Source organism: Pteropus medius, unplaced genomic scaffold (genome assembly GCF_902729225.1).
Source record: "Pteropus medius unplaced genomic scaffold, Ma_sr-lr_union100, whole genome shotgun sequence".
In the NCBI taxonomy this organism is placed as follows: Eukaryota; Metazoa; Chordata; class Mammalia; order Chiroptera; family Pteropodidae; genus Pteropus; species Pteropus medius.
In genome coordinates, this window is record NW_024354500.1 from 31,484,463 (window position 1) to 31,502,957 (window position 18,495).

Sequence of the window (18,495 nt, forward strand, 5' to 3'; positions counted from 1 at the left end):
CTTAGTTTCTCTTTCAAGTAAAAAGATTGATAGGATGATGTGTGTCCTATTTTGTTAGGTTGGACATATGAAGTTGTCATTTTTGTAGGTTAGAAAAAAAAATAGTAAATTATCGGCAATGTGATATGGTTCAACTAATTAGAAAAAAAGAAATGAAGATAAAAGTTTGACTTATTAACAAAAATTGAAGAATAATGCTTGTCTTATTTAGTTCAATTAAAGTGAATCCTTGTAGAAAGATGGTTTGGAAAAAATGAATAAAGAACGATCATTTTCAGTATGGTGGGAAAATAGGGCCTCCTACCCATGTTAAACTGAGCAATCTCTGTGTTAGGTCAGAATTAGAAAGATAAAATTGCACATATTTTTTAAGTGACTTTTCTGGCTCTTGGGGTGCCCAGCTATTCTTGATTTGCTTCTTTTGTTACTTTATGTATGGATAAGCTCATCTTTTTGCTGCCAGTTTATCCATTTCAGTCTTCCCTTTTGATTCATCACTATTTTATACAACCGTCTAGTTGACATTACAAATTGGATGGCTCATAGGAATCAAAGAAAATCTTGTTGTTATTTCTCCCAAACCTTGTCCTCTTCCAACAGGCTTCATGGAACTAGAGGCATCATTCATTCATTCTTTCAATAAAACATTCTCTGAATATCTAGGAGCAGGATATACAAAAATATATTGTTAAAAATATGAAAATTCCTAACTTCGTGGAATTTACATTCTATCGAATCTACATAGACAACAAATAAAATGTATATTATGTTAGATGACAATAAATGTTATAAAAAATAGACAAGAACGGGGGAAAAGGAAATGTGTCTATGTGTATGTTAGGGGGCAGCATCATTTTAGACTTTTTCTCTTCCTCTCTTCCTCAACTTCCTTTTACTTGATTAGTAAATCTTTTACTTTCCACCTCCTTAAAGCTCACCTTTTCTTACCCATCTTCTCCAAACTCAAGATGCTACTTTAATTCAGGAGGACATTTAACAGGCCTCTTTGATGACCCCACACTGTCCCAAATCATTCTCCACACTTCTGCCAGAGAAATCTATTAAAAATAAAAATCTGATTGTGCTGCCGCAATTAATTACCAGCACAGGCTTCTCAAGCTAGGTCTTTTCAAGAGCACCTCATGGGTGAAAACAATAATAGTATCTATAGTCTGAAGAATAGCAGAAGCTGCCTCTAAAAAGAAATTCGAAGTCCTTTTGAAAGCATATATTTTTAACCTTAAGGGTCATGTGAATTTAGCATTCTATTCTATAATATAGCCTTGATGGCTTTAAAATATTTTTTAAAGTGTTAACTTTTTTACCGGACAAATTACTTTTTTAGCCCCATTGACACCTCTACACCAACACTCCCCTTCCTCCCATTCAGGAAGGTGCTATGTTTAGCCTGTGGTTTAAAGCAGTTGCGTATCAGTGAAGAGAAAGCTCAATATGATCCATGGGGTCAGTGAAAAAGAAATTTAAAAAACTAAATGTGTATGTACAAAATGAGAAAAATTAAGTCCTGCTCTTTAATAATATATTCATTAGTGGCACATATAGCTATATATGGTACTTTGCTTACTAACACCTCTGAAAAATAGGCTATCCTTTTATATTAAAACATTACACTATTATACTTCTCATACTTCTACACTTCTAGTAGTATGTGGTGCTTAAGATTTTTTATTGCATTGTTAAAAGAAAGGCAGACTGCCACATGCAGCGCCTCATTTGGATGTGTCTGGAGTCTTGGAAGCTTGACTACCCTACGTTCTCCTACAAATGGACCTTGAGAGCTTGTTTGGAGGTTCTAGCAGGGGAGCGCAGCTACTCGTATACCCTTGACCGAAGAACGGTCCTCTCCTCTATCGGGGAAGGTCGTCCTCTTCGACCGAGCGCGCAGCTTCGGGAGGGACGCACATGGAGCGGTGAGGGAGGAAGGGGACACCCGCCTAGCCAGCCAGATCAGCCGAATCAACCCTGGCGATCAATGGGGTGACAGATGTCGCAGCCAGATCGCCCTCACATCCGAGCACCCTAATATTGGCACAAGCTATATAAACCTAAAGAGAATTCTGTCTTTACGCATAGGTCGAGTTTTCTTTTTTTAAAAAAACCCATGCTGGATCGCTAACAGAAAATTTTAACTAAAGTCTAAATCTAAATGATAATTTAAAGGTCATTTTCTCCCTCATAATGCTAAAATTAATGTTAAAATTGGCTTGAATTTGGGCTGTTTTCATATTATCCAGAATGCCTTGCAAATGGGTGGGTCATGCTAAATAGTGTTGTTTCTATTGGTGAAATCTCCCCGGAGCCTCGCCCACCGGTAGCGCCTCCTCTCCGCCAGCTGATCTTTCTTCTCAGCTGGCTTCTCGCTGTGTGCTTTGTGTGGCTCCGGATTCTTCTAGCTGGTTGCAGGTCTGTGTCCCTCCTGCCGCGCCCACTCGCCTTTTCCCTTCTTGTTTCTCTTTCCCACTATTCTTCCGATTCGGGCCTCTTACTCCACCATCCATCCCTTACCCCTATCCCCTACAATCCTTCTTTTCTCTCCCTCCCTCATGTCTTGTGCGCTCCCGCCCGCGTCTGGGCCGACTGGGGCCCCTTTGCTGCGACTGGGAAGCATTCTTGGGCCAGTGTGCGTATTTTTTTTAAACCACTCTTTGGACCCTGAGTCTCTTGATGGACGGCAGGCTTGGATCCTCTCTGGGCCGGGCGGCCGCTCTGACCCAGCGTGGGTTGAGCGGGCATGCGGAGTCCCGGAGTCTAGTCTGGGGTGGCCTAGTCTGTGGCCTGGGCGCATTCGCAAGAACCCGGGCTCATCTCTTTGCGGGTGCCAGGGACGTGAGGGACCCAGGGGCCGCTACTGCAGCCGCGACAAAGGATGTACATTTTGTAGACAATAGGAATACTCGGCCTGCTCACCTTCCAGTTTCTGTGATAATCAAATATGATGCGTGTGAAAGTGTGACTACTTGCAAAGGTTCGGGTGGATGTATAATTCTCCGCGACCCTCCGCATTTCGCTTCTCCAGGCCGAATTTGGGAAATCTAAGATTTTCAAGGTCAAAGTGTATGATGATCTGAATCAGTGAGGTACTGTACTGCTAGCATAAATGTCTTTACAACAAATGGCCCCAGCTTCCCAAGATCCGGAATAAGACATCATAAATAGAGATGATATGAAAGCCAACGTGTTTTTTTCTTCTTTTTTTAATGTGTTAAAATGGTGGTATGCTTTTATGGAATGAGGAGAAACAGTAAAAACAATAGTTTCCTGTGCCCAAATCATGAATATTCGTTTAGCAGTGGGTTGAGGGCACGAAATTAAGAAGAGTTGCTGCATTTGTAAATTTTTCAGAAAGCCGGAAAGGCCATCATGGCAGAGAAGCCCAAGCTCCACTATCCAAATGGAAGAGGTCGGATGGAAACCGTAAGATGGGTTTTAGCTGCCGCTGGAGTGGAGGTACCCCCATGTGCTATTTCTTCACGGATTTTTCATATGGCTTTGAGACTGAGAAAAACATAAATGGCAGAGCCCTGATATAGTTCTGTCTCACTAATATTACAGACATGCTTCAGAGTCAGAGGATTCCTTCCCTTCAAAGGGTTTTTCTTTATAGATGGAATGTAGTGGATGACTGTTCCAGGATCCAACATTATCTTAGGTCATATGTTTTAGTCACCCTCAATCTGTGACATTTTCTGAGTCTTTCCTTTATTTCACAACCTTGACAGTTTTTATTAAAAAGCATTGGTTAGACTTTTCCAGCTTGGGTTGGTTTGTCTTATGTTTTTCTCATGGTTAAACTGGGGTTTGGGTGAAAAATAGCACAGAGGCGAAGTGCCCTTCTCATTGCATCATATTAGGGCTTCTGTGATATTAACGTGAGTTATCACTGGTGCTGTTAACCTTGGTCACTTGTTTAAGGTGGCATCTGCCAGATTTCTTTTTGTAAAGAAACTATTTTTCACTCCATTCTTTGGAAGCAAGTCATTAAGTTTAGCTCACGCTCAAAAGGATAGGAATTAAGCTCCACCTCCTGGAGAGGGGAGTATCTGCATTTAGAATTCTTATGTAAGGGAGATTTCTCCCCCCTCCCCAATTTATTTATGTATTCAGTCATTCATTTATATCAGTATGGACTTAAGTACATTTATTTCTATTGTGGGTCATAATCCAATATTTCTTTACTTTTTTGCTCAAAATATTTCAGCTTTGGCCATTGGTACTCTCTCAGGTTAGCTCTCGTGTCCTTTCCACATAGCCTTCTTTCCCCCATCCCCATCAATTTCTTATTTTCTGACATAACAAGATGCTCCAGGCTATTTTCCTTGCCCTGGCCCTAGAATCAAGTATTTCTCCAAGGAGCCCTGGTCCTTTTTATTAGAAAATGGTATTAACAGCCAAGATCTGGGTGCAAAGTGTCTGCGTTTGTTTTAGTGCCGTTTATTTGTGGGTGAAACTGCCCTGTAGAATTTTCCCCATTCTGTATTTGGCTGATTTACCCTCATTTTAACATGTTCCTCTATTCTCTATATTTTCTGCAAACGGCTAGTTGGATCCAGAGATGTGATCAAATCCAGGCTCCTTTTTTCTTTCTATCTTTAAATTTTTTTTTCCTGCCAGACTTTGACAGATGGATACTGTGGCATATTTCTGTTGTACGCCATTAGGGGTGCATGATGTCTGACTGTCTTGTCTTCAGAGACGCATAGCTTCATCGGTGTGTTCCAGTAACGTCAGCCTGACCCACACATTGTAAAATTTCCCCCATTACCCTTTCAACTAGTGGTTTTAGCAGCTATTGATCATTGCCGGGGATTACAAAATGGTGATTTTTCTATTTCCATCATTTCACATGAATTTATTAACTGTGATTCTCTTATAACGAATAATTTTTCATTCATTAACTAATTACCTTGAAACATAGCTCATATAGGAAAGGCAAGATAAATGCTTGATTTGGTCTCTTTATGAATTTTCAGAATAATGAGTTGTTACCCTACCAACCTCCAAAGATAACACACGAAGTCTGTTGGGTTTGGCATTTGGGTTTTGTTTGGTTGCTTTGGGTTTGGGCTTGGGTTTCTTTACACAGAATTATAATTCCACACAGTGTTTTAAATTTTTCTAAATTAATTGATAATCATTTTTATATACAAATCCTGATTTCTGAATTCTCTTGGGAAATGGGAAGATCTGATGATACTGAGCCCTCATTTCCACGTGACAGCAATTGCTGAATCTGATTAAGGACTGCCACTATAGGTAGACCTTTCTTGCTCAACACAGACCCTCATTTCCTTTTGTCTTAGGACGCATGTTCTAATTGTGTTAAGAAGAGAGTTAAAAAATTCTTGGTTCCATGACCTGAACCTGGTCTGCTTATTTATGTCATCTGTCTAACTCTGTATGCTTCTGAATTATAATTTTGGGTTTTTTAAGCAGGTTTTGCAATGAGTGTCTTATGCGTATGTATTATAATCCTTCATTACATTCTCTCTCTTCCCTATCTTTGTTCTATCCTATTCCCCTTACTCTCCTACGAGTCAAGATTCTTGGTTACAATAATTGAAACCCAACCCTAGATAAGTTCAACAACAACAACAAAAAGAGCATGGGTCATGTGACCCACCTATCATAGACCAGTCGCAGTGGGCAGGCAGGTGGGGTAGAATAATTAGCCCAGATTGGGTCTTGGGCACACCCCTCTGGCCACGGTGGAGGGAGATTGATTGGCCTCCCTTACTAGGGCTGACGGTGTGGTTTACAAGAACGATTCCCAAAAAGCAGTATGGAGGGTGGCCCTCTCCATTTCTTTGCCAAAAGACAATTTTAGCTAAGTTTTGGCTCATATAAATTTGAAACAATCAGGAGGACAGTCTGGCAGCCACTGAATGAGTTTGTGATTCCGGTGTCACAGTATCAGGTTGAGCCTACAATGCGAAAGACACACATCTGAGTAACTAGGTAACCAAACCTGCTGAAAGGCAGCTAGTCCTAATTCAGAGAGTCAGCGTCCTCCATCTCAGTCACTTGGTTTGAGGCCTTAGACATTGGTATGTGCTAGATGTTGCTTCTCCACTGCCTGGGGCTCCATTTACCTGAAGACCCCCCACCAAGAAATCCAGTCGGATCCCCCTTGTTCCGAGGGAAATCAACACATGATTAAGAGAAGACTTAACAGCCGCAAGCTCTGAATCCAGGACTTGTGGGTAGTTTAACTGAAACAGTGTCGAAAGAAGGAGTGGTGTGGTGTGAAAGACGGCAGTTCTCCCAAGTTAGGGAACAAAGACAACTGATTGTGCAGCTAGAACCCCAGATGCTGTCTCTACCCATCCAGCCTTGAGCTGTACTTGGACTAGAGTTGCCAAGCTCCCTCTAAGCTCTGCCTGGTGATATTTGTCCTTCTCTTTCTGTCCACTCTCTCATCTCCCCTTCTGGTGCCGGTTTCTTCTTCCTGACCAATAGTTTTTACAAAGCTTGACACATAGTTTCTCTAGTGAGAGCACCCATTTTGCATAATGTCCTAAAAGTCAAAAATCAGAACCATTGGGAAGGACTTGTGTTTGAAAATGCATAATTCGGGTCTCTCACAACTACTGAATGTGAATCTCTAAAGGGTGGGCCTGGGGTTGGACACCACTCTCTCACTTTTCCATGTGCTTTAAATGGTCATGGCCATAAATGTTTGAAAGCAGTCCTGTGGAGGAAGCACCACCCATACCACATCTGACCAGCTTGGCATTTGGACAAATGCCTGGAACATTGTTAAGCCTGAGGCACCAGATAGAGTGTTTCTAGGGGCATGCAGCTCCTCTCCTCACACCACGAAGACCCTGGCAAGTAGCAGAAGCTATGCCTATACTCCACATCCCAGTTCTTCCCCCGGGTCAGGAGAGGAGGCCTGGGAGGACTGCCGGTTCTGTGCTGGTCAGCTCTACCTCTTTCTTAAATGATTTGGGGGAGTAGCACAGGGACAGACAACAGCAGAGAACCATCCCCAGACTTGGGGGGACGAGACTTCCTCTTCCTGACATAAAGTTGCACTAGAACATTTTATAATGTCAGAAGAAAAGAAATTTGTTCTGTTTCTTTTCTTCTCCAACTTTTTAATTTGAAAACTTTCAAACCTACAGAAAAATTGTAATAGTACAATGGATACTTTTCAACTAAATTCAGTTGTCAACAGTTTGCTACATTTGCTTTCTCCCTTCCTGTCTTTCTGCTTTTTCCCCCTCAATCCTTTGAAAGTAGGTTGCAGATTGGTGATTTTTAAAATTTTTTCATTAATTAGCAATAATTCTATATTAATTAGTGCTAATTCTGCTATGAAAAGAGCTTTTCTTTTTCTCTTTTTTATTATTCATTTCTGGAGACAGGGATTTTTTTTTCTGTTGGTGTGTGTTAAAATCCATAACTGACATTACTCTTTCTGATGCTTGAATTGTCCCAAATTTGTCTAGGGAATTACCTTCAGGTAAGGTCCTAAGTGCGTCTGCCTTTGACATATCTCATTAGTCTTTGAGCACTTCCTTGCTTCCTAATGTAACAGAATCAGCCTTTTTTCTTTGGAGCCCCTGTTTCTCTTAGAGGGCAGTGTTCTTTAGAAGCCAAGATGTGAGTGCTAAGTGACCTCTTTCTCTCAGATTTTGAGGCAATTTAACTTGGTATTTGCAGTCCTGATCCCATAATGACATGTACCTTTTCTTGGGGGGGGATTATCTTTTTAAAAATTTAGTTTGATGAAGAATTTTTAGAAACAAAAGAACAGTTGCAGAAGTTGCAGGATGGTGAGTATTGAAATGAGACAACTGCCGGTAATGCTGATATATATTTTTTTAAACAATTGATCCTTGGTGGAAGGGCAAAGATGCTGCTGACACTAAACATTCAGAACAGTATCCTAAAACCAGACAAATGAATAATAGCTGAAATCGCCAGGAAATTGCTTCTTATTCAGTAGTTCTGTAAGAGCTAGCTAAAGGAAGGGAGCAGTTCCTTCTTCTATCCATGTAAACAACCCTCCTCCATCTCTTTCTCCTCCCCCTGCCCTCCTCCATCCCTTCCCTCCTCATCTTTCCCTCCCTTCCTCTCCTTCATCCCTTCCCTCCTCATCTTCCTTGTCACGCCTTTTTTGCCTCCTCCAAATTATCTGAGGGCTTAAAGTCTGCTAATAAATGTCCTCGATTTCTGAAATAAACACCAAACATATGGAATCAATAAAAGCCCCCCCCCCCTTTAATTCCTACACTCTGCATACCCAGGGCCCTTGAGAAATACCTAGCAACCCTGTAAGCAGCCTCCCTCCCAACCATCAGCAGGAGCCTCAGGCCCAACTCAAGACTTCCTTAAGAGAGACCAACTCTGAAGGGCTGTAATGCCACCTGTCACGGGTGACACTGGCCTGACATGACTAGTCACGTGCTGAGTCCTCGTCTTCCCTGAACCCTCACGTGCCCCAATCCTTGAGCCCTTCAAGGGCTAGGCTGTACCCTATACTTGCATCTGTCCTCAGAGGGCTAGGCTGTACCCTATACTTGCATCTGTCCTCAGAGTTTGCTATGTGGGAACTGTCTGATACAAAGTGTTAAAGAAAGTAATGGGTTAGTTTTTCACCAGTGGGGGCAAACTTGGTAGTAACTGGCCTATGGCTGTGCAAGAGAAAAAACAATGAGTATGCATGAGTATCACTTGGTGACTTAGGCTTCATTATCAGATTGTCTAAGGCAGTGCTATCAGTAGATCATCGTACAGTGTTGGAAATGTTGTATTCTGCACTGTCCAGTGTAGTAGCCACTAGCCATCTGTGCCTACTGAGGACTTGAACTGTGTCTAGTGTAACTAAGGAATTGAATTTGAAATTTTCTCAATTTTCATTAATTCAAATTTAGCCTTAACTAGATACATGCATCTAGTGCAGCTCTTGAGGAATATCTTCACTAAATTTGTCTCTACCCCATATCACTGTGGGTAGGTAATTTCCCTGGATGAAAACGAAAAGTTTAGAACAATGCTAGTTTTCAGGCTTCTTTTATGGCTAACTCTGCTGCCGTGAGTGAATTTGAGGTTATCTGTCATCAGGGAGTTTTACACTATTTCCTTAAGGCTATGGCCACACCATCCCTTTTCATTCCCTAGAGCATTTTTTAGGGGTTGGGAGACAGGGCATAGATCACTTCTAACTCTGGGCTTCCACTCTCAGGTAACCACCTGCTGTTCCAACAAGTGCCAATGGTTGAAATTGACGGGATGAAGTTGGTGCAGACCCGAAGCATTCTCCACTACATAGCGGACAGGCACCATCTCTTTGGCAAGGACCTCAAGGAGAGAACCCTGTACTATGGCCCCTCTTGAGTGTTTTCACTTGTCAGCTTATTGATGCCTTAGCCGATTTGCAGTCCTCTACAGCGCACCCTGTCTACTTTATGTCTTGTGTCATTCGTGTGAACAGGAAACAAAAACCCAGAAAGGTCACGACGGCCAGTTGGAAAATCAGTACAGAGAGTCTGAGTAAAACGATAGAAAATAATTGAATTCAGATATTAGATCCTGTATCTGTAGTGTGATTGTTTCAGGTTTCAACATCTTTAAATGCTTTGATATTACTTTTTACTTTTCTTGCAAATTTATTACCATTGACTATTAGGAATAGGAAGCCATTCTGACATTCAAGGCCTGGGATACTATGCCTTGGATTATAATTCGAACTCAAAGCCTGGTCCTTGTACCTCCCAGATGCATGACCCTAAGCAAAGTGTCAAGTTCTGGAGTCCTGATGAATCTCCTGTACTATGGAGATAACGATAGCACATTCCTCATAATGTCATAGGATTCAATGAAATAATAGATATAGAGTGTTTAGCACCACGCCTGATACATACCAAGCATTCCATAAGTGTAATCCACTATTTTTATAAATGCGAAGTTCCGCCTACACTGAGTGTGGGTACTGGAGTGAGAGTGGAGGGGTAGGGGCTGGGGAGAGAGAGCTGTCATAACTATCGTGCTTTCTGGTTTGTGACAGATGTTTCTGAAGGAATTTTCTGAATGACAACCAGAGTTGTCTTTGCATCTTTCCTCTTAAGAGACAGGTGTAGATAAATGCTTCTTGGTACTTAAGTTGCCAGAGCCTCAAGAGAAAGTTCTTAGTTGTGGAAGCCGATGCGTTCCAAAAAGGGGAAATTGAGAAAAATACTTTTTTGTTTTAAGGATTGACATGTATGTGGAGGGGACGCTGGATCTGCTGGAACTGATTATCATGCATCCTTTCCTAAAACCAGACGATCAACAGAAGGAAGTGGTTAACATGGCTCAGAAGGCTATAATTAGATACTTTCCTGTGTTTGAAAAGGTAGGTGGCAGAGAAGCCTATGAACACAACATAAGCAGACCACAAGGGAGCCGCCACCAATGCCTCTTCCCGCCAGGGCAGTGTAATGCTGAGGCCTGTTGAACTGACCTTGCTAGACTTCTAGGAGTTGACAGTAGCCAGCACAAAACCAGGATGTCTTGCAGCTCCTCAGATACTACTAGGACCACATTATTCAAAAGTCTGGAAAAAATATGGGCTTACCACATGTGTGCATTATTATTTCTTACATTCACCAGGTACCCATCCTATGTAAGAGACAGAAAAGCAGAAACTACCTAATTTATTCGTTCATTCCACAAACATTTGCTGAACAGCGTTATGTATCAGACATCTCGCTTAATAGTTTGATATGAAGAGAAGAACCATTGCTGTTTATTTCTCTTCCCTTCACACTTGTTTTCTGTTTCGTTTTTTCCTCATCTTCTTACTCTTATCTATTTTTCTGGGCTTCAAACTCCTTTTCCTCAACCGAGAGGCATTGTTTTAAATATTTTAATTAAAAAACAAGAGAATCTAAAAATATGGAATTGACAAACTTCCTCTGGCCATCTTCATGGAATTAGATTTAAGAAGAGGTATTTCCTGGGTTTTTCTGTCACCTGGTTCCATGGTCTCTTGCTCACAAGGCACTTTGTGAATGTAATATATAATGCAGACATATGGTATGACAAAGGAGGAATAAGTGCCTTGGTGAAAGGTCGCTGCTGGTTATTATGTCCCTTTGGCCGAGACTATGTCAGGACTCCTCCTAATACATGAGCTAAAAATGATTACTCTTCTTTTATACATAATGAAATAGAATCACAAAGACATTGAGTGGCGTGCCCAAGCTGGGGAGCTGAGAATGGACGTTGTCCCTCTGACTTCAGATTCTGGATACACTGTACTCTCCCACTCTGGCTGCAGTGGCTATATTTGCTTCGGAATCATAGGCAGAGTCCCTGTCAGGCATACGCACCACATGCACGTGTGGGCACACTTCCTCATACTCGTAGGCGTCCAAGAGTTCACTGCAAAGGGGATCTCCATTCTATCACTGTTTCTTGCTCTTCCTGATCGTCATCTATTCCTGTGACTCTCTGCACCTGTATGTTACTCACAATGGGAGTCAAGATGAACTCTCATGCTTTAATTTTCTCTGTCTTAGAAGATGTGAAAGGAAGCTTGCCTTTTTTTTATAGTCACATCTAATTTATGACAGTGAGTCCTGATGTTCACAGACACAGAACTGGCAAACGAGATTGGACTCCTTGACGAGGACCTATCACTTACTTTTTAAATCACTTCCTCCTGCCCAGCCTCCTGAATTCATCAGGGCTAATTCACTTATGTAGACTTATTTATAGAATAAGAGTATTCTTTTAACATACTGGATGATAAATCTAGAATTAATATTTTGTTCCCCTTTTCACTGTTTCATTCTGATATAGAGTAGATATTTAATGATGCTTTCAATTTTACACTTTGTCTCCTTTCTCTATCTATCTTAGTGTCCTCTTAATTAATGTTATTTATAAAAAGATGAAAGGGCAAGGCTATAGTTTCACCCCTTCTCAAATACTGTACTGATTCAGTAGCTTCATCAGTTTCTCTATGTAGAGTATTGTAACTGATGCAAATTATATATCCTACAGGTTCTAAGGGAACATGGACAAAGGTTTCTTGTTGGTAATCAGCTGAGCCTTGCAGATATAATTCTACTCCAAACCATTTTGGCTCTAGAGGAGAAAATTCCTAATATCCTGTCATCATTTCCTCACCTCCAGGTAAATAAAGAAGATTGGCCCAGAACTTTTAGGCCTTCTTTCAATGTCTGCTGATTGGTTGGCTGTGTGTGTGTGTGATTCTTTTTTTAGATTCTAGTTAGTAAAATGAAATGAAGTTACAGACTTGAAATTGTTTTTCTGCTTCCCAAGTCGTTAGAGCTGAAAGATCATTTACATGTGAAAGAAATTTTAGCTTAGTTTTGTCCCATAACTACACACTTGTAACAAACTCCATACACAGTTTGCCAGTAGGGACTTGCCATAGAGGCAATCACATGGACAGCCACCCCTCATCTGTTCCTGTTGAATATGCTGACGAGAGGGCTTGAGTGTCTACATCAAAAACAGTCCCATCATCAGGGCATGGCTCCCATTCTCAGAAATCACGTGGTCTCAAATTGGAAATCTCAAAGCCTGAGTTCTGATAGCTAATAAAAGGCACGCTATACATCGTTCCAACGAGTTCCCACAATTCTCTTTCCAGAAATTCCAAGGAAGAACCTGTGTGTGGTTGAGCTTATTTTTTCTCACTATTATTCTGGCAGGATCGATCAGAGAGATTTTGAAGCAGAAAAGAGCTTTAACCCATTTCCCATTTGCCCCAAGAATACTCGCTGGCGGTACTTGCAGCCACAGCATTTACCCCAAGTCAATTAACATTGTTTTTGAACCGTCATTAGCAAAAGATGTATCCAATGAATCCGATTTATGTATACATTTCTATTACATTAGGATTAGAGACAAGTTCTGTTTAGAAATAACTCCAGGAACAGTTTTTGTATTTTATTTTCACATTGAAAACCAGTCAGATTTGCTTCAGCCTCAAAGAGCATTTCTAAATGGGAAATGAGTTAAAAACCTAATCTCATCCAATGCCTTCAATATGCTTAGGAGTAAATAGGGACTCAGGGTAAAGAAGTCAGCAGCTGAGATGGCCCACCTAGTGGGTCCCTGAGTTTTGCCTAGAACCTTACCCGGTAATCTGCAAATCCAATGGCTTTCCTCTGTACTTGGGGTTGGCAAACTATGACTCCACCCCAGGCCAAATCAGGCCTACCACCTGTTTTTGTATAGCTCTTGAGCTGAGAATGGTTTTTACATTTTTAACTAGTTGAAAAAAATGTTAAAAGAACAATATTTCATGACACATGAAATTATATGATGTTCAAATTTCAATATCCATAGATAAGTTTAATTGACACAAAGCTATGCCCATTTATTTATGCATTGTCTATGGCTGCTTCTGTGTGATCATGAAAGAGTTGGGTAGTACTGAAAAAGACCATATGTCCTGCAAAGCCTAAATATTTACTAACTGGCCCTTTATAGAAAGAGATTGTCAATCTCTGATATAGACCACATTGACACATCCTTGACCACGTTATTTAAAGCCATCAGAGACAAACTTAATCTCCAAACAGAAACACAGATACTTTTTAATGTGTATATATATATAGGTCTAGTAAACATCATTTCTAGGTCTAGTAAACATCATTTTGATATACTAATAAGGACAACAACCACCAGTTAAATGCAGACACCTAGAAAATGAGGATAAGAATCTTCAACAAGGCAAATAGCCATTATATATAGTTCAGCTGTCTGTTCATTTCTTCTTGAAGTCAGAGATGAATGTTTAATTTGACTCTAATACCAGTAGATCTCTGAAATAGCCCAAAGACCTACTGGTATTTTCCATCCGTGATGCTCACAACTTTTTTTTAAACCCCAGGCACATCTATGTAAATGCAGTTTTAATCTCTGATCAGATCAAGTATCAATATTAAAGGACTTCAGAATGTAACACTGGTTCTGAGTTGAATTAATACAGGGTCATTCCTGCATTCATTAAAGGGTTAAAAAATGTCACAAGTCACAAAAGTTTTCATTATACATGACAAGTATGGACCCCAGGTAAATATCGAATGATAAATCCTATGGAATAAGCTTCTAAATAGTGATATAATATTCAAAATAAGATAATATAAATAGCTCAAGTACTACAAAGAGAAGATTGTCATATTTACATAACATTAATTGACATGATTATTAGAATTTTGTTATTATTAGTGACATATATGTTTGTATGTATATACATGGTTAATTAAGGCTGTGCTTTGTATATAACTTAATTAGTAGCTTTTTAAATAAATGACTTTATTTTGAAAGATTTTATTAGACTATATACTTCTTCATAAGTTCAAAATATACTCCTTCATATACGTCAAATTTTTCACTAGATCAAATAGACTTTTCTCAGTTACTGAGAATTGGTAAGATTTGATTCTGTGAATGAAAAAAATATGATTTTTTTTTTCCATTCTAGTTTACATAAATATATGGTATCTGAGCCCTAAGCTACAAAAAAATGCAACTGGCCATCTCTCACACAGCCAGAAAAAGGATTTATTTGTTACTAGAAGTAAAATAAAAGTCCAAGGAAGCTGAATCTTAAAATGTAAATTGTCCCACCTGATGACTTTTAAAGCACTTTTATTTAAATGACTCATGCATTTGCTCTGAGCAGATCAATATATTTAAGGTACTTCCATGTCTTTTGTTTTTTCTTCCTTTGTTCTATTTAAGCAAGTGTCCGTAATCCTATTCTAAGCATCTTTTTTTTATTTTGCTATCTCTGAAAAGAATTCACATCTTGGTGTGAACCAAGAGATTTACATAAAGCCTGGTCTAGATTCCAGTAATTGTTGGCAGAGATAGTAAATAATCATACCATGAGATCAGACCTTAAATAGATGCTGGATTACGGTTCTGGTTGTGTTGTAGCCGCCAGCCCCCGAAAGACACACGGACCACCAGAAATCAGTGAGTTATAGAAAACGTGCTCTTTATTCAGCCAGCTGGACCTGCCAGGGGTACGCAGACCCCAAATTAAGAAGCCCTGAAATGTAGAGGTACAGGGTTTTTAAGGCCTAAATCCCGTTCCTCATTCTGTCTTAAACACAAAGGTCTATTTTTCTCCTATTCAGTACCTGTCAATCCACAGGTCGGTTGTGCAAGCTGGGGTACAGAAGCAGAAAGCATATTGTTAGAATGTTATATTCCCATGGGTGATAGCCTATGTTCCCATGGGCGATAACCTATGTTCCTTCCCATGGGCGATAGCCAAGCAGTAATTTTCCAGCCAGCATATTCCCCACTGGCCTTAACAGAAAATCAAATCCTTGATTTTTCATGTGGAATTTGCTCATAGCCTCTATTTTGTAATACTAAAAGTTTAATAGAATTAATTCTCTTCCTTATATATACAAACAAGACAAAAATACAAAATCGAGGAAACATGGACCCAAAGTTAGCAAGAAGAGGAGGAGGATTAAAGGTCCAGCTATAGCAGATAGAAGGGTTGTTAGCCATGGTGACCAATCGAACATCCTATGAAACCAGTTATCTGATTCTAGTCTTTGTTTTTCCCTGACATCTAAATTTCTCTCTGCTAGTCGTAAGCTCTCTCTAATTACTCCAGAGTTATTAGCATAAAAGCAACAGGTTTCACCTAGAGCCATACATAATCCATCTTGTTCTAAGAATAATAAATCTAAACCTCTTCTATTTTGGAGGACTACTTCTGCTAGTGAATCGACTTGAAGTTCTAGCCTGCTGAGCTCAGTTAAGTTTAAGGGAGTTCCTACCCCGACATAGTAAGGGGGTTTTTGAGTTTAGGCACAATCAGCAATCGTGTCCTATGTCTGGGGTGGTCTTATTTAAGACCTTGTGTATTGTCGTTAGCAAAGTTATTAATGCTCCTTCTGATTTTGGTTGTGGCTGGTCAAATGCCTAGGCTAAAGAGATAAAAAGGAAGCCCTCTCTCCTTGTAGCTGGCTCTGTGTACATGTGTAACGGCAAAGGCGCATCGGCTGTCAGTGTATATTGCGACTGCCTTATCCTTTCCCCATCTTAGTGCCTCAGCGAGGGCGATGAGTTCTGCCTTTTGAGCAGAAGTCCTATGGGGAAGAGCCTGTGACCAGATGGTGCCAGTTAGAGTTACGACCACTGCCCCAGCATACCTCCTTCCTTCCTGCATGAAGCTGCTCCCGTCCGTGAACAGAACTTCACTGGCCTCAGGCAGAGGGGCGTCTTTGAGGTCTGGCCGCGAGGAACACACAGCATCTGTGAAATCTATGCAGTCATGAACGGAGGTCTCGGGGTCTGGGTCTGGCAACAGATTGGCTGGGTTGATGACAGTAGCTTCAGATTTTAGCCATACGTTTGGGGTCATCCGGTGCCTCCCTGTTGTTGAACACCTTCTGGGCTATCTCAACAAGTTGGGACAGGTTCATCCCTGCAAAACCTTCTAATTTTTTGCAATTTACACTGGATATCGGGCTGCCTGAGTAGCAAAGGCTACATTAATCGCCCACTGGTTCTCAGGGGCCTCAGGACCAATGGGGGTGTATACCCGGTATGCCTCGTTCAAGAAATGTTCCAGGGGATTCCTGAGGTCCCTCCTTGTATAACTTCAGTTACCTCAGAAAGATTAGTCGCCCACCAGAAATCAGTGAGTTATAGGAAACATGCTCTTTATTCAGCCAGCTGGGTCTGCCAGGGGTACGCAGACCCCAAAGTAAGCAGCCCCGAAATGTAGAAGTACAGGGTTTTTAAGCCCTAAATCTCATTCCTCATTCTGTCTTGAACGCAAAGGTCTATTTTTCTCCTATTCACTACCTGTCAACCCACAGGTCGGTTGTGCAAGCGGGAGTACAGAAGCAGAAAGCATATTGTTAGAATGTTATGTTCCAATGGGTGATAGCCAAGCAGTAATTTTCGAGCCAGCACAGTGGATCCTTACAACAAATATTCATTGGACAGATATCAATGGGCCATTTTGAACAACCATGTTTTCATAATAACTAATACCTTTTATGTTTACCTTTTTTCAGGAGTACACAGTGAAAATGAGTAATATTCCCACAATTAAGAAATTCCTTGAACCTGGCAGCAAGAAGAAGCCTCCTCCAGATGAAATCTATGTGAGAACCGTTTACAACATCTTTATGCCATAAAGCAACACGTACATCTGTGAGTGAGATGTTGCCGTGTTAAGGGTGGAAAATTTTCAAGTGAGCCAACTAGCTAAGTCAGCTACAGGGAAGAAATATCTTTAGATACCAGAAGTTGTCCTACTTGCGTGGGTGTGGTTTAGGATGTGTATTGTATAAGATATGAAGATGGCCAATGTCTGCTTCTATAATCCACTTACTTGTTAACCAGGGTGTGGTACTAGGTGATGTATTGTGCTAATGGCCAACTTCTGCTTCTGTAATCTGCTTGCTTGTTCTAGGCTTTATAACTGCCTCACTCTCAAACCCCAGGGCTGATCTCCTCTAACCCTGCGTGGTCGAGAGTCAGTTGCCGGCTGGCTAATAAAGGCTCATAATTAATCTCAATTGGCTCCGTGGGTCTTAGAATCATTCGCGCCATAACAGCCCCTATAGATTGCTGAGTACACAGTAGTATCTTAATTGATGCGAGGCTGCCGTGATCCCAGCTCTGTCATGGTGCTATGTATAGTTGTTCCTAAGTTGGGTCTTTCATGTCAAAGAGATCTCATCTAGAAACATTGACCTTTTTTTGTCCAGTAAATAATTGTTATGTGACTTTTTTTCTAAAAACCTTTTTAGAGAGCCTGGCCTTGATGTTAGATCTGATCCGAACTCATTTCCTTATAGCAGGGATGGGCAGGGCTTCATGTTCTCCTCTGAGCTGCTTATCTCCCCTCCTTTTCCCATTCTAAACCTCTTCTGGTCTCTTTAGTGTCTAATAACAACATAATATCTAGTGAATAACTCTCCTCTGAGCTATTATAAATCCATGGTAGAAATGAATGCAGTCAATATTAGCCAAAATAAAGAATTTAAAAATCATTGCCCTGTTGCTAGAATTTTTTAATTAAATAGTTTGGAATATATAATACAGTCACATGGTTCAAAAAGTGTAAAAGGATATACAGTTGGAAGTGTTTTTTTCAGCCCTGCCCCGCCGCTCCCCCCTCGTACCCAGTTCTGCTCCCCACAGACAAACATAGTTATCATTTGTATATCCTTTCAGCTATATTTGACACACATATGAGAAATTATAAATATGTATTACTTGTATCCTCTTAGTATCCAAATGGTTATTTGTAGGTTTCTAATTTTTTTGCATTTCAGAACTAAAAGGATGGTTTATTCGTATTGTTTTAAACACGTATTGATTTACATCTCTATTATTAATTGAGCACCTATTATATATGTGCCAAGCAGGTGCCAGGAGGCAGAAACTTAGTACAGGGCCCTGCTCTAGAAAAACTGACTATACAGTAGGGGAAATAGATGTGGAAACAGCAGAAGTAAT

General features: G+C 40.6%; 1 protein-coding gene across 1 annotated transcript; it reads left to right on the top strand.

Moving 5' to 3' along the window:
* Positions 1–2,317: 2,317 nt before the first annotated feature.
* GSTA4 (glutathione S-transferase alpha 4) lies at positions 2,318–17,345 on the top strand. Its single transcript, XM_039852861.1, has 7 exons — positions 2,318–2,424; positions 3,364–3,468; positions 7,748–7,799; positions 9,212–9,344; positions 10,219–10,360; positions 12,016–12,147; positions 17,043–17,345. The coding sequence occupies exons 2-7, from the start codon at positions 3,382–3,384 to the stop codon at positions 17,163–17,165; spliced, it is 669 nt and encodes a 222-aa protein (XP_039708795.1). The 5' UTR covers positions 2,318–2,424; positions 3,364–3,381; the 3' UTR covers positions 17,166–17,345.
* The last annotated feature ends 1,150 nt before the right edge of the window (positions 17,346–18,495 follow it).